The sequence below is a fragment of the Coccinella septempunctata genome, chromosome 2, assembly GCF_907165205.1.
Source record: "Coccinella septempunctata chromosome 2, icCocSept1.1, whole genome shotgun sequence".
NCBI classification, from domain to species: Eukaryota; Metazoa; Arthropoda; class Insecta; order Coleoptera; family Coccinellidae; genus Coccinella; species Coccinella septempunctata.
In genome coordinates, this window is record NC_058190.1 from 1,508,170 (window position 1) to 1,525,654 (window position 17,485).

Consider the following 17,485-nt stretch of genomic DNA (forward strand, 5'->3'; position numbering starts at 1 on the left):
TTATGTTTTTTGAACACCTATTACGAGCTGTATGCGGACGATCTCAAGATTTTCAGGCGCATTTGCTCACGGGGGGATTCTGTTGGTTTTCAGGAAGACCTTGATCGGTTTTCCAGGTTTTGCTCTGGTAGATACTTTACTTTGAATATAGAAAAATGTAACCATATCAGCTTCACGAAAAATACGAATCCTATAGATCATCCACTTTCTATTGAAGGAAGAGCGATTGGCAAAGTGACCAGGGTCAGGGATCTCGGCGTAGTATTGGATTCTAAATTATCGTTTGATGCGCATGTGGAGCATATTGTCGCAAGGGCTTTCAGAATGCTTGGATTCATCTTAAGGGTGACAAAGCAGTTCCAAAATGTGACTGCTTTGAGGACCCTTTATTTCAGTTTAGTGCGGAGCACTCTAGAATATGCAACGCCGATCTGGTCACCTTTCTATTATAAATATGTTGATAGAGTGGAGAGTGTACAAAGAAAATTCATAAAGAATCTTAACTATAGGTGCCGTCATCCGTGTCAACTAGATTATGAAGCCAGCTTAGTGCTGCATAAGATGTCGACCCTGGAGCGGAGGAGAATGGTCTCTGATGGAATTTTTCTTTATCGAATTTTGAGTAACAATTTCAATTTTCCACTTATTAATTTTATAACATTCAATATTCCGAGCGTCAACACCCGACAGAGGGCGCTTTTCTCCGTTCCTAGGGCTCGCACCTCATTGTTTTACAACTCTGTTTTTTTGAGGATGATGCGCTTTTATAATACATATTTGGGTAAAATTGACATATTTGATGTATCGATGACTGGTTTTAGGAGGAGTATTAACTCTTGTTTATTCCGCATCCCGTAAGATGGGATTTCCTGTGCTTTTTTGACTGTTGAATTTCGTTTTTTTTTTGTTCGGATCAGATGTTGGGGATCTTTAAAATTGGAGCTGCTTGTATACCTATATATTGTTTTCTCATTTTCTTCTTGTAAAATTCTTGTTCTTATTCTGTGAACCCTTGTAAGTGGGTATTTTCCTGTAAGGGTTCCTATTTATAAATAAATAAATAAATAAATAAATAAATAAACACCAACTTTGAAAATTTTAACGAATTAAAATTCCGATAACAAATATAGAACCTACACAAACTTCACAGACGGAATCAAATATTCCGTAGCTTGGTTAGTGGGCACTTTCACCTCCGCTTTCACTTTTACGGCACTGTGACACTTCGACTTTCTCGTACGCTTTCTCTTTTATAGCACTAGGAGCACTGTAGCACGTCTTCTCTTGTCAAGCGAATGACTAGGAATGGAAAGGGTTTCTTTTTACCTCGGAAATCTAGTGTTAAAATATTTGTACGAGTCAAAGACACGCCCTGTATAGCCTGGGTGGTACCAAACTTATTGTTCTCGGAAAATATGGACCCTATGAGCCCTATAAGGTGATTGGCGATCTTCTGGGTGTCTTCTACTCGCACTTGAATTGCGTACATTTAGATATGAAACCCTCCTGAAACTCTTTAGGGTTTTCACTTCCAGTCTCTGAAACAAAATCAATTGAAAAAATTTAAATAATTGATTTGCTCCTTCCTAAATTCTTGTACTTATTTGTCAGGGCAAATCAAGTTGCTTTCTGACAATGAACTGAAAAAAGGAATAATTATGTAACATAACGTTTCGGAGTCTATATCAGACGTTCATTGTCAGGCAACAATTTTTTTCTATCTGATTTGCTACTGACAAAAAAGTGCAAGAATTGACGCTAGAGTCAATTTTTTAATTGATTTCGTTTCAGAGGCTGGAATGAAAGAGTTTCAGAAGATGCAGAGTCCTCCCAGATTGAATTTTAATCTATATATGAAACACTCTGTAAATGTTTTAATTGTTTGTATCCAGGCTCAAAGATCGACAGCAGTGTCACGTCGAGCAAATTAGAAACGGCTTCGAAAAAAGAAAACACGTCTAACCCTCAATCCGTAAGCATGGAATATTCGAAGATCTCGGCCAGAGACGTCGTACCGCAGCATCTGCTCGAGTTCAACAAAGACTATTACAACGTCGCACTCGGCATCACGGCCAACACGAACTCTACAGGGGTTTCGTTGAAAGACACACCTGGAACATCGAGTAGATCGTCCGATTCCGATAAGATAGACCTTCGCTTAGAAGATTTTTCGAAACCGTCTAGAGATAGGTCCGACGAAAGAAATGTAGAAGACGGTACGAAACCCTCGGGAAGCGGGATGGAAGAACCCATGTCTAGATCGTCGAGGAAAACGTCCGTTTCTAGTCAAAAGGGCAGGGCTTTGGGTAATTCTTCATTGCTTTCCCCTATCAATTCAGGTAAATAACACCTCCTGCTTGGTTTTCTCTTCCTTTCACTCACTAACTCTAATTTCAACTGCTAACCAGGTTTTATTTAACACCGAGAATGAATGTGATGTACAGGGTGTCCCAGATACGATGCTCACTGACTGCATCCCGAGAAGAAAAGATCTTCAAGGATGATCTTTTTTTCGAAATAATTAAATATCAGACGGCAAGTCATAGATATTCGCGGCCTCTCTGAGTTGTTTTTCAGAATGGTGCAAACCGTGGCCTTCTACGATGATCCGTATTTGAGTTATAAGCAAAAATTGAGATTCACATATAATTCACTTTAATTTTAGCAGTCGGTTGGCCATGGAAATTTGACACATTTCACTCTGTATAGTACGAAAATGTGGGGTTATGACGCTTGTCAAAACATTTTTGGGTTTTAAATCAACGCTATGTTGCCCGTTCTACGTAAAAGTTTCTATTATTACGTGTTTTATCACAATGTCGAATCTCTTCGGAAAATATGTGACGAACATAATTGAAGTTTATACAAAGTGATTGGAGGCATACCAAATCCAGTTATTTGCATGGAAAATACAAGAGATCAGTGTAATATCATAATATGCACTAGCTTGAGGGGAGTTAATGTCCGTTATCTTGTTTGGCTAAAGTTTGAATACATTACATCAGTGGTAGATTTTAAAAGTATTAACCCGAAAATGAAATGCATATGATGCAATGGTTGAGAATGGGTATCTCCCGAAGGAATTAACAGATAATTATAAGAATGTTAAATTCTTCAAAAAAAATCATATTGCATCAATATCAGTAAAAGGAATTAAAGGAAGTTTCAAGTCAAGATGAACTTCACATTTGAACAAAAATTTCACATGAATAAAAAATTAACAGGTCAACTGACACATATTTGTGGCTGTTCATCTTAATACATTTATATAATAATAATAATTAGGTATTTATTGGTACCTTAAGACATTTACAATGTTTAGGACAAAAGAAAAATAGAAAAATCAATTTTCGGGAACTCATTCTACGATGACATTTATCGAAAATCCTGTAGTAAACTGTTCGCTTTAATTCACTCAAACATAAAATTCTCAAATGCCACCACTTTTTTGGGACTCCCATTAGAAGGAGATTCTTTGTCCTCCCCTTCATTCGCAATCTTTCTGATTGTGGAAATATTCAGCTGAAATAAATATAAGTCGTTTAGATTCAGATGAAACATTATATAAATTCTCTTACATTGAATATGTTCGCTAACGTCTGACATATTGTGGATTTTAGAATATTAGGGCATAACTATTTGAAGGAGCGGACCTGAATTCTAAATAGCACTTCCTGAAACCCTTCTTCTCTCTCTTTCAAACAATTTCGACTATTTCATGATACAAATTTATATTAGTTGTGGCAACGACGTTATGACATTAACGACATTTCATGAGTGCCAACCTTACTCCGTTCTATACTCTATTCACTTTTATTTTAGCACTCGGTTGGCCATGGAAATTTGACACATTTCACTCTGTATAGTGCGCAAATGTGGGATTATGAAGCTTGTCAAAACATTTTTGGGTTTTAAATCAACGCTATGTTGCCCGTTCTACGTAAAAGTTTCTGTTATTACGTATTTTATCACAATGTCGAATCTCTTCGGAAAATATGTGACGAACATAATTGACATTTATACAAACTGATTGAAGGCATACCAAATCCAGTTATTTGCATGAAAAATACAAGAGATCAGTATAATATCATAATATGCACTAGCTTGAGGAGAGTTAATGTTCGTTATTCGTTATCTTCTTTGGCTAAAGTTTGAATACGTTACATCAGTTGTAGATTTCAAAAATAATAACCCGAAAATGAAATGCATATGTTGCAGTGGTTGGGAATGGGTTTCTCCAGAAGGAATTAATAGATAATTACAAGAATGTTAGATTCTTCAACCAAAAAACATCTTGCATCAATATAAGTAAAAGGAATTAAAGGAAGTTTCAAGTCAAGATGAACTTGACCTTTGAAAAAAAATTTCAAATGAATAAACAATTAACAGGACCACTGGCGCGTATTTGTGGCTGTGCATCTTAATACATTGCTATAATAATTAGGTATTTATTAATAACTTAAGACATTTACAATGTATAGAACAAGTTAAATGAAAAATAGAAAAATCAATTTTCAGGAACTTATTCTACGATGACATTCATCGAAAATCCTCTAGTAAACTTTTCGCATTAATTCACTCAAACATAAAATTCTCAAATGCCACCACTTTTTTGGGTCTCTCAATAGAAGGAAATTCTTTGTCGTCCTCTTCATTCACAATCTTTCTGATTGTGGAAATATTCAGCTGAAATATAAGTCGTTTAGATTCAGGTGAAACATTATATAAATTCTCTCACATTGAATATGTTCGCTACCGTCTGACGTATTGTGGATTTTAGAATATCAGGGTATAACTATTTGAATGATCGGACCTGAATTCTAAATAGCACTTCCCGAAACCCTGTCTTCTCTCTCTTTGAAACACTTTCGACATTTTCCTAATAAAAATTGATGAAAGTTGTGGCAACGGCGTTATGACATTAACGACATTTCATGAGTACCAACCTTACTCCGTTCTAGTTACAAAAATTTGAGAAAATTATTTCATGGCCAACCGACTGCTAAAATAAATGTTGTAACGTGCGTTTCTCGGAGAAGCCTTAATCTCGAGCGCCAGCTATTCTTTTCAATAGGAAGAATAGCAAACCTACCAGGGTAGCTGCTAGCCAGAGACAGAGCTTGGTGTTGTCTAGGGTAGTAGCGACAACGAAGAAGTCAAAATCGAACTATGTAAAAGTTTATTCACAACTTCGGAAACTAATTATATGTACAAGGGAGATATGTGTGATATAAAATATGAGTGATTCTATCAGTGAAAATACATTCGGGAAATCTTATCCGGTCACGAGCACTTTATGAAATTTGTACCGGGTGTAGTGAAAAATTAACGGTTCAATAAAAATGCGCCAACCAGAACTGACGAATGCTAAGGACTTGCTATACGGTATCGGTGTGTAGTTGTATTTCTCCGGGAATGAAACACAATAAGGACGGGTCTGTTCGAGACTTTTATTCGCTGCCCCAAGGGTTTTAGCACGCCATGACTGACCGCGAAGAAAATGTCTATTTTTAACGCAACTACGGGATTTCACTGACTACGTGCGGTATCTCTTATTCTCTGCCCCAAGGGTTATAGCACGCCATGATTGACAGAAAAGAAGAGATTTCGGATCTAACACTTATGACGCGGAACGCGGACAGGGTAAAGAACGATAAAATACAACAGGAAACGATACAGTACAGCAGTGTCAAAGTTAAAGAAGTAACGGCGTAGGTCTAACAAAGAAACTGAACGATACAGACGGAGACCTACCTCCTTTGTTTCAAGCACTCGAAACTCAAAGGATTTAAAAGAAAAACTAAAAAATTAACTCTAAGCACTGATGCAAATAACACAAAATGATTATTCTTCAACGGCGAAAGAATACCGAAAATTAACTGAATTTATAACCGAAGTTAGAAACCACGTTAGAAAGCGAAAAATCGAAAACACTCAAGCGAAAGGAAAGCACTGAAGTAAAATTCAAAAAGTCAGCCGAAGAACTGAAGTAACAGTCGAAAAGTCGAGAAGTGACCGTCGCGGGGGGAAAATTTGCTTTTATAGGCATATCCCCTCTCACGGTAAAAATCTGAAAATTCCAGAATGCGACAAGAATGAAAAACATCGTCAGCTCCGGTTTATCGCATATCAACAGATGAAAAACGTCGAAATCTTCAGCGGCATGTAAGAAAAACAACGTGAAATACAGATAAGCGGTTTTTTACATTTACTCTGCCTGTCGGAATGAACGTACGGAATATTCGAGAATTAAAATATTTTCAAAGACGGAAATTTAAAACGAAAAAATGCACTAAGATGAACTCCAATTTTCCTCAGAAAACTGGGGTTCATCACAATGTGAATACAGTATACTGGGTTTATCTTAGGAATGAAATTGACGTCAGTACAGCATAGTTGCTAGACTGTCAAAATAATCCTAGATTTTACTGCTGACATTAGTTATAATGTATTTTCCTATGAAATAGAGGCTTTAGCTCTCCTAATTTCTGATATCCCTTCACCGGACATCGAATTTGGTACACTCTGTATAAGTAATAATACAACAAAGTCAATATCCACCATTGCAGGGACCAAAATATAAAAAAAAACTTGAATTGAAACAAAATAAAATTGCAATAAAACACTTTTCCAGGAATGAATGATTCGGACTTGCCGTCCTCATCCGTTGTTAGGGTAGAGACGCCCAAAGTTACCTCAGAAGATTCCTTCACAATACCACCACCCAGACCAGTCAACATGGGTAGAAGAGATTCAAGAAGTCAGAGATCCAGAGATCCATGTAAGTGAACAGCGATTTGTGAAGTGTTTCGAAATTATTTTTATTTGGTGTTCATGCACCAATCATACAGCTCCGTGATAAATTAATATTTCCATCTGGATTGTGTCGACAGCCCCAAAATTTTTGGGCCTCAAAGCCCAAATTTCGATGTTTTAGCACTACAACTTTTAAACCAGAGGAGATAGACAAAATCTGATACCCCATTCTCGTTCTCTTTTTCTGAGAAACTAACAAGAGTAGTGGTCATTTGTGGCCACCTTTCTTTTGTTTTCGAATTATAAGCAAAAACTGGAAAAATGTCAATTTCGAAATAGATTTTTATCTCCGCTGACACTGATATGATAGAGCTCTGAAATTAAAACATTATACAGGCACTTTTTTAAGTAGAATCCAGTTGCGCGCTTGCCTTTTTAGCAGGATTTTCAATTAGGAAGCTATGACTCAAAGTTATGTTTTTTTAAATGGGAACACTAGATTTCTGTACAATTTCTTGGAATCTTAATTTTTACTGATTTCAAAAATAGATAACATCATATGGTTTGTATCAATATAAATAATAGAAAATGGTCAAAAACCTATTTTCTCAATATTTCTTTGGTTTCAAATTTTGATGAGCACACAAACATATAGCATCGTATGATTACCACTGTCTCCTTCTATGAGTCTTTTCATTATTATGAAAATTTATTAAATATATCTCGATTCTAATTTTGTGAAAATTGGTGAAAGCATAGAAAGAATGACATTGCCGAAAGGAGACTGCTCTTGTTTTAGGAAGCTCTATTTTTCTGTGCTCGTCAAAAGTTGAAACCATAGAAATATTGAGCAAAAAAGGTTTTTGACCATTATCTATTATTTATATTGATACAAACCATATGATGTTATATATTTTTCAAATCAGTAAAAATCAAGCTTTCAAAAAATTGCACAGAAAACTAGTGTTCTCATTTAAAAAAAACATAACTTTGGGTCATAACTTCGTAATTAAAAATCCTGCTAAAAAGGCGAGCACGCCAATGGATTCTACTAAAAAAGTGCCTGTATAATGTTTCAATTTCAGAGCTCTATCATCAGTATTTGAGGAGATATAATTTTATTTCGATACCGCTATTTTTCCAATTTTTGCTTATAACTCGAAAACAAAAGAAAGTGGCCAAAAATCACTACTACTATTGTAAGTTTCACAGAAAAAGTGAACGAGGATGAGGTATCAGATTCTGTCTATCTCCTCTGGTTTAAAAGCTGTAGTGCTAACACATCGAAATTTGCCCACCCTGTACAGTGCGTTATAACATTTCGGAATCCTAATGAAACAAATATGGTTTTTTTTACTTTGGCACTCAGGAACCATTTTTTTTTCTTTCACGTTAGTTCAAACTTGACAAAAAAAATAAACATAACGGGAAATTTGAGTTAGATCTCTGTTTAAAAAAAAAAAACGATGCATGCGCTCCAAAATCAAGAAATACATTCGATAGCACATCTATCCAGGAATACTATTCGAAAAACAGTTTGAATAATTCCTTCATTTGAAGTCTGACCACCAAAAAGATTGTCAAACGATGTAATGGTTCGAATATCTCGAAAACTGAACATTTTTTTGCGTCATTCTAACCCTCCGTTCGTCTCGTCCCGCAGTCAAAACGCCCGACAGGATGGAGGACGACCTGCCCTACAGCCAGGTGACGCCGGTGGAGAAAATAATGAACGCCGTCAGGATGACCAACCTGCTCGGCACCCCGGAATCTCCCCAGGTGCCCAGGTGCGCCTGGGACGTGGACACGCCCGACACCCCTTACGGCATCTGTTTCGACCCCAACCCGTCCAGGAGCCTGAAGAAGCGGATGCTCAGGTTCATCAACTCCTTTCCGGACAAGGCGACGCCGCCGGCCAAGAGGCGAGTGAGCACGGTAAGTCGATTTCTTCGAATCTTCTTCTTCTTCTTCCTCTTTCAATAGGACCAAGTCCTGTTGAATCTTGTACATTTGGCCCTCTTCCGGGATCTTCCTGCGATACTGAACTCCAGCTCTCGTACCACCTTTTTGGTGGTCTGCCTACAGGTCTGCGTTTGTTCGGTTTCTGATTTTTAGCCCACTTTGCCCATCTGTCTTCTGGCATTCTTTTGACGTGATCCCTCCAGAATCGATTTCCTGTCCTGACCCATCTGACCACATCCTGTACGCCCAATTCTGCTCTTATGTCATCACTCCTTATTCGGTCCCTTAGAGTGACTCCCTTGATGGTTCTTCGAATCTTCGAGGTTAGAAAAAGTTGAGCTTTAGGTAGGCTACTGTTTATGCGCGACAATTCGGTAAATAGAGAGATACGGAGGCATCTGTAACTTCATGCGTTAATAACGTCGAGGCTTATAAACGTTACGACGCATGCGTATTTCCATTTTCACAATAGGGAGTTGAAGTGTGCACAATACGTTAGCCTGAACGTAAACGTTAACGTGAGAAATAACGTCAGATATAACGTTTACGGGTTGTGATGAAATTTGAGTTGAAGTGCTGCCATCATGAAACGTCAGACGTTAAACATAACCTATCAATTTGATTTTGCTTTCGTTTCGCGTGAACTCTCTTTTATCTAATATTGAGCTTCGACAGCTGGAATAACATTTGGAATATTGATGTTCTAATGATTTATATGCCCAATAAAGAGAATTTTCAGCTTGGAAGTATTTTATTATCAATGAAATGTTCAAGTGTTAGAGACATGAGAATTGCAGTGTAGATTCAGCCATTTCCTTGTGTACTGAATATCTGATAACAAAGTAATTTAACTTAATCCTTTTGATAACTTTCAAATCACTGCTGATTTCCTATAATTTTCGTTCATTATGAGAAAATACCAGAGATATATCTCTGGAAAATACACAGGAAATGTAAACAAGGACAGTTTGAGGTTATCGAGAATTGCATTGAACAATCAAAATTCGGCCATTCGCAAGTCATCGGTGCTACTCGTTTAACGTTCGGTTAACGTACGTCGATGTTTAAGGTATACGTGGGAGACCGCTAGTTTACGTAGGCCGTAAAGCTGACGCTAACGTTAACGTTAAAAACGGACGAATGAGCATGCGTAGATGTCAATTATAACGTTAAGGTTTACGTTCATGGCTGCACTTCAACTCTCTAATAACGGACGGTATTAACGTTACAGCATCCCTACGGGTAGATAACGTAGCACGTTATCGTAATTTAAGTTGTTTTCTTGCCTTGCGCACTTCTATTTTGCCATTTGTTTGGAGAGAAATAGGTTATGTTTTGAAACAGTGGCCTTTAAATTAACATTGAGAGAATTTATCCGGAGAATAATAGTAGAAAAGACGGAATGAGTTTATCAAGAATAATCCAATTACCAAAGGTAAAAGTGTCTTCAATTAATGCGTCACATGAAAGGAAGAGTCGAATGAAAATAGAAATTTTCAAATAGTGTTTAATTCTGAGTACCTATTTTAATCCCATATTGATCATGAACTATGTAACTTGTTTTCAATAGGAAATAAAAGGGTTCAATTCGAGTTTTTTTTATTAAGACTCATAAAAGTATAGAAACATCTATACTTCATTCAATTTTATTTTAGCAGTCGGTTGGCCATGGAAATTTGACACATTTCACTCTGTATAATACGAAAATGTGGGGTTATGAATCTTGTCAAAACATTTTTGGGTTTTAAATCAACGCTATGTTCATAGGCGGAAATGAACATTTTTTGTGGGGGGGGCACCCCTTAGGAAGGTCTGAGGTAATCGCACCCGAGGTAAAGATGTTGGGTGGAAAAGGAGTCCGAAAATTCTAGAAATGGCTAAAAACAACGAGAAAGCTTCAGAATTGCTGTTTTTCACCGCTTTTTTCTAATTTCTCTTTTTTTCTGGGGGGGGGGGCACCGTGGACATCTGGGGGGGGCACGGCCCCCCCTGGACCCCCCCTATTTCCGCCTATGGCTATGTTGCCCGTTTTACGTAAAAGTTTCTGTTATTACGTATTTTATCACAATGTCGAATCTCTTCGGAAAATATGTGACCAACATAATTGAAGTGTATACAAACTGGTTGAAGGCATACCAAATCCAGTTATTTGCATGGAAAATACAAGAGATCAGTATAATATCATAATATGCACTAGCTTGAGGAGAGTTAATGATCGTTATCTTCTTTGGCTTACATCATTTGTAGATTTCAAAAATATTAACCCGAAGATGAAATGCATATGATGTTGTGGTTGGGAATGGGTATCTCCCGAAGGAATTAACAGACAATTACAAGAATGTTAAATTCTTCAACAAAAATCATCTTGCATCAATATAAGTAAAAGGAATTGAAGGAAGTTTCAAGTTAAGATGCAACTTCACCGTTGAACAAAAATTTCACATGAATAAACAATTAACAGGGCAAATTGCGCGTATTTCTGGCTATTCATCTTAATACATTGATGTAATAATAATAATTAGGTATTTATTAGTACCTTAAGACATTTACATTGTATAGGACAAGTCAAACGAAAAATAGAAAAATCCATTTTAGGGAACTTATTCTCCGATGACATTTATCGAAAATCCTGTAGTAAACTTTTCGCTTTAATTCACTCAAACATAAAATTCTCAAATGCCACGACCTTTTTGGGTCTCCCAATAGAAGGAAATTCTTTGTCATACTCTTCATTCACAATCTTTCTGATTGTGGAAATATCCAGCTGAAATATCAGCTGATTCAGATGAAACATTATATAAATTCTCTTACATTGAATATGTTCGCTATCGTCTGAGGTAGTGTGGATTTTAGAATATCAGGGTATAACTATTTGAATGAGCGGACCTGAATTCTAAATAGCACTTCCTGAAACCCTGTCTCTTTTTTCAATCACATTCGGCATTTTCGAATTTTCGTAATGAAAATTGATATTAGTTGTGGCAACGGCGTTATGACATTAACGACATTTCATGAGTTCAAACCTAACTTCGTTCTAGTTATAAAAACTTGAGAAAATTATTTCATGGCCAACCGACTGCTAAAATAAATTTGAATGAAGTATAGATAGGACATTGGCTTATGGTTTGATGGCAGTAAGACAGTACACACAAATTGTTCTAGGTTATCTCCACATATCCTCCAGAAGGTATTATGAAGCTGCAATATTAAATTCCAAAACCAATTTCAATTTTTTTCTTGGAAACTATTTATAGCGGCCACTTATAGGTCCATGTCCATAAATTTTAAAATTATGAAAGCATCACTGTGAAGAGGTATTTACAATACAGTTTAATCAAACTCCACAAGCAAAAATTCCTCTGAATATTCATCCATATAAACGCACATAATCCACAAATACTGAATAAATAAAATCAACCAAAAAAGCTTTAAAAAACCTACGTCGACAACAAACTTTGACATTTACCGATCAGGTGTTGCTTACGCTAATAACGTAAATGGAATATAATTAAATTGACTGCAGGTCATGTGGTATTGTTTGGGAGTCATGGATGGGTGTAGGACTATACTCTTCAAAATCGGGGGTGTTATGATTTTGCAAAAAAGCGTAGTGGACTGTATTACAAGATAATTGAGTTGGAGATGGTAGCGTAAAAACATTTACTGTATATCGTTCACAATCATAAAATGAATAAGTCACCTGCATGAATCTAATACAGTAATAAAAAATAAATATTAACATCTACAGACCCAGAGAGACATTATGCAACTAAAAGCAGAGATAATCCAGAGTAGTTCAAATAAGAAGTTACTTGAGGTCAGACTAAGACTTTGGGGAAGCTTAATAAATTCAAAATTAACACAACGCTTACACTGACAGAGCAATCAATGAAAGTTGATTGCAACAACCTCTTTATTCCATCAGAAAAACAGAAGGTTAGAATAATGAATTTTAATGAGAAGATGGAGTTGTAACAGTGAAATAGGCCAAGAGGTGAAACTGGTCATCAATGAGAGATAAATACATTGAATGTTAGTCAAAAAATAATTATAATTTGAATATGAGCAGAGCATGAATATTATAAGTTGAATGAGAAGAGAAAAAATAATAAATCTGAGAAGAGCAAGAATATTATAATTGAAATACATAACGATGGTCTTGAAGAGTGTGAAAATTTATCAATGAATACAACATTTACAGAGACCGACTGCTTACAAGTAAGCTCGATTAGAAAATCCATCAGAAAAACAGAAGATACAATTGACAAATTATGAGTGGTACAAAATGAGAGTACTAATGAGGGAAACCACTAATCGTTGGTTTCGAGAAGTGCAAAAGGCTGAAAACTAACATGTATATCGAGCACGATGATTGAGTATGGGAATGTATCAATGAGAGTACAAAGTACAATGATTAGATCATACCAATTGAGTGTGCATTACGATTACCAGAGCAAGCTTTCCAGGGTGGAATCATGGATGAGAGACTGTCAACATGGCTTACCACTGACCGTTGAACCATATTAGAAAATCTCACATCGTGTTCTTAAGAAAAAAAAACCAGTTCCAGGGTCCACCCTGAAGAACATGAGAATTCATTCATCTAAAACTCGACAACAGTAATAAGTCATATGTACGTAAGAGGTGGCATCAGAGTTGTCTTGAAAAATGAAATAAACTGATTCAAATCAATGAGACGATCACGAGAAAGTAATAAACCAGCATTCATTATCAATGAGAAGACGTGAGAGGAATTCAGTTCTGGTGCAACATACCCATTTCCATGTGAGAAAATCTAGAGAGTTCTGAAAATCTATGTAAATTATAAAATACATATTCCTAAGAAGGCATTCATAGAGTGGTCTCGTGTGAACATATCAATTGTGCAGTACTAGTTAATATTATAAATATGGTTTGAAGATTCTGAAATAATCTTGCACGACTTATTTTATGCAGAATGAAAAGAACATGAAAATGGTTAAATTGATCATTTTGAGAAGACTGTGAGTACCTGACCTTGTGAGTTGAACAAATAAGCACCATAATTGACTGAGAAGACTTGAAATAATGTTAATTTGATAAGATGAGCAGTTGGAAAAGTTTTACAATAATCGAGGTTAACACAATGAGAAATTAATTCACCAACGTGAACAAAGAGAATAATCGCTTCATCGGAAACGGAAAGATCTGAGACATCTTGTTGAGCAGGAGTTGCGTCAGTCAATTAATGTTGTCTAACGGCCGTTTTCAATAAACCTATCTATCATCGTTTCACTTACTGACGATTGGTAACCATTCTAAAATATATTTACAGATAGATCATAGAAACGAAATTAGATGGTTTTTCTATCTTCAGTAAGTGAAACAATGGATAGATAGGTTTATTGAAAACGGCCGTAAGGCACCGTAGAATTGCACTTGAACTCTACAGTAGCGTAGACAAGAGCAAGGTCGTAGGGGGGGTCTCACTCAAATTTCAGCACAATAACATTGTAATAAGGAGGAAGTTCGAGATTAAATTAAACCTTTGATTAGGAAAGAGGCCAATATGATTAATAATAATAGAAGTAGGATAAGAGAGAAGAGTGATGATATAGTTTTAAATTATATTCAAAGAAAGATAAGAGAAAATGACATAACATTGACTAGAGCTGACAAGAGAAATAGTATTACATTAATGAGAACAAAAAATTACAACAGCAAAGTTCTAGAATTCATTGCCATCAATCGAATAATAAAAAAAAATTGAGTCTCAACAATTTCAATTCGAAAAAATGAAAATATCATAAAAGAAGAAGTAAACAAACTAAAAAAGATAGGTAGGCATATTTTGTCGTGAATAAAACGGTTGGATATTGTTGACCAGTATTTGAAAATGTTGGATTCTTTTTTTATCATTTCTGTCTTCATCAACGCTCTGTCGTTCTCTTTACAATTTCAATATAATAATACGATATCTTCATTTCCGTTCAAGCCACTTTCAGAGCTGAAGAGGAGGTTGTGGGACAAAATCGGTTCTAACCTTGACAGTCAGAGCCAAAGTGAAGATCCGAGTACTCCAGGACGTCAGGATAGTCAGGACGATGAAGAGAATGAATCTGAAAAGGTACCTTATCTTATTTAAACCCATACAGGGTGAGTCCTTGACTTGTACATACAGTGTGGAAACTACCTATGGGATAAAATTATTTCTGTCCTCATCTTTGAAATTATGAGAAACACGTCAATTTTTTAATTCAGAGGCGCATTTTTTAAGCATAAATTTAAATATATAGGGCTATTCGCGTATTTCTAGCACAGTCCGTCCTCTATTTTAAATGGAGCATCCTGTATATTCTAAAAAAATTTCAAAGCTTCTTAAACACGTTTAGAAACGAGTTTCAAAGGAGACTGTGTTAACGCCAAGAACGAGATGGAGAACATTTCGAGCATTGATTTTAATGTAATAAAATCAATTACATCATGAAATTTAAGGGTTTAGTTTCTTGAAACCAATAAAAACAGTCCAAATTTCATCTGGCATTGTTCATAATAAGACCGTACCTGATATTTTAAAATTCAATTATGTATGTTCAGAATATGAAATCGATGTTTCTGTTTAGGTGAGTTGTACTCAAAGTGAACTGGTAAATACAAAACTGAAACAACTAGAAGAAATTATGACGGCGGTCGGCGGAAGTGCCAATAAATCGAGAAGGCAGAAGGAAGCGGATTTCGTACTTGAAACTGGTGAGTATGAACGAAGCTTGACGTGAATTAAGTCGCTCGTTACCGATATTCTATTTTTTTTTTCCAGCTTGCGATCAAGACATGAGGGTATCGCAACCGTGCACGGTACAATGGGACTTCGGAAAAGACACACAGGTACAGTTATGTTCCGATAATTTATTTCTCGGCTTCTAGTTTGAAATGTTGTGCCTCTGTACGATACATTGGACATCATTAATATCGAAAGATGCATTTTCTATGGTGACCATAGAGTTAATAATAACTATAGAGAGTTCGAAATTATGAAGCGACATTTCTGTGCTCGTGCTTTGACATTTGAACTATTATGACAGGTGACATTTACTACTATGCATGGTAGAAAGAAGTATACTCCATTCAAATTTATTTTAGCAGTCGGTTGGCCATGAAATAATTTTCTCAAGTTTTTGTAACTAGAACCAAGTAAGGTTGGCACTCATGAAATGTCGTTAATGTCATAACGCCGTTGCCACAACTAATATCAATTCTTATTACGAAAATGCCGAAAGTGATTGAAAAAAGAGACAGGGTTTCAGGAAGTGCTATTTAGAATTCAGGTCCGCTCATTTAAATAGTTATACCCTGATATTCTAAAATCCACAATACGTCAGACGGTAGCGAACATATTATTCAATGTAAAAGAATTCATATGTATATTTCATCGGAATCTAAACGACTTATATTTCAGCTGAATGTTTCCACAATATGAAAGATTGTGAATGAAGAGGATGACAAAGAATTTCCTTCTATTGGAAGACCCAAAAAAGTTGTGGCATTTGAGAATTTTATATTTGAGTGAATTAATACGAAAAGTTTACTACAGGATTTTGGATGAATGTCATCGTGGAATAAGTTCCCGAAAATTGATTTTTCTATTTTTCATTTGACTTGTCCTATACTTTGTGAATGTCTTAAGGTACCAATAAATACCTAATTATTATTATTATATCAATGTATTAAGATGAACTGCCACAAATACGCGCCAATTGTCTTGTTAATTGTTTATTCATGTGAAATTTTCGTTCAAAGGTGAAGTTCATCTTAACTTGAAACTTCCTTCAACTCCTTTTACTTATATTGATGCAAGATGATTTTTGTTGAAGAATTTAACATTCTTGTAATTATCTGTTAATTCCTTCGGGAGATACCCATTCCCAACCACTGCATCATATGCATTTCATCTTCGGGTTAATATTTTGAAATCTACAACTGATGTAACATATTCAAACTTTAGCCAAAGAAGATAACGAACATTACCTTTCCTCAATCTAGTGCATATTATGATATTACACTGATCTCTTGTATTTTCCATGCAAATAATTGGATTTGGTATGCCTTCAAACAGTTTGTAAAAACTTCAATTATGTTCGTCACATATTTTCCGAAGAGATTCGACATTGTGATAAAATACGTAATAACAGAAACTTTGACGTAGAACGGGCAACATAGCATTGATTTGAAATCCAAAAATGTTTTGACAAGCGTCATAACCCCACATTTTCGTACTATACAGAGTGAAATGTGTCAAATTTCCATGGCCAACCGAGTGCTAAAATAAAAGTGGATGGAGTATATACTCCATTTAAAATGTGGGGTTATGACGCTTGTCAAAACATTTTTGGGTTTAAAATCAGCGCTATGTTGTCCGTTTTACGTAAAAGTCTCAGTAATTAAGTATTTCACAATGTCGAATCACTATTTAACCGAAAATATGTGACGAACATAATTGACGTTTATACGAACTGATTGAAGGCATAAACAATCTAGTTATTTGTATGGAAAATGCAAGAGATCAGTTTGCGAATATATTTATCTTTGCCATGGAAGAAAATTGAATTATTGATACAATATGCTGTAGCTTGAGGAGACTTAATATGGTTACCTTCTTTGGCCAAAGGTTGAAGACATTACAGCAGTTGTAGATTTCATGAAAATCAACCCCAAAATGAAATGCAGTGGTAGAGAATGTATATCTCTCGAAGGAATTAACGGATAATTACAATGATGTTAAAATCTTCAA

At 35.8% G+C, this 17,485-nt stretch overlaps 1 protein-coding gene across 4 annotated transcripts in view; it reads left to right on the forward strand.

Annotated features, from left to right (window-relative positions):
• The window catches only part of LOC123306834 (DNA topoisomerase 2-binding protein 1-B), a 66,412-nt gene that overhangs the window by 36,186 nt on the left and 12,741 nt on the right, over positions 1-17,485 (forward strand). For 3 of the 4 annotated variants that reach the window (XM_044888993.1, XM_044888995.1, XM_044888994.1), the window contains exons 12-17: positions 1,893-2,339; positions 6,635-6,781; positions 8,420-8,691; positions 14,693-14,824; positions 15,321-15,447; positions 15,515-15,582. In XM_044888993.1, coding sequence (XP_044744928.1) covers positions 1,893-2,339; positions 6,635-6,781; positions 8,420-8,691; positions 14,693-14,824; positions 15,321-15,447; positions 15,515-15,582 — 1,193 coding nt within the window. The remainder of the gene's footprint in view (positions 1-1,892; positions 2,340-6,634; positions 6,782-8,419; positions 8,692-14,692; positions 14,825-15,320; positions 15,448-15,514; positions 15,583-17,485) is intronic. The other variant, XM_044888996.1, reaches the window with a different exon arrangement.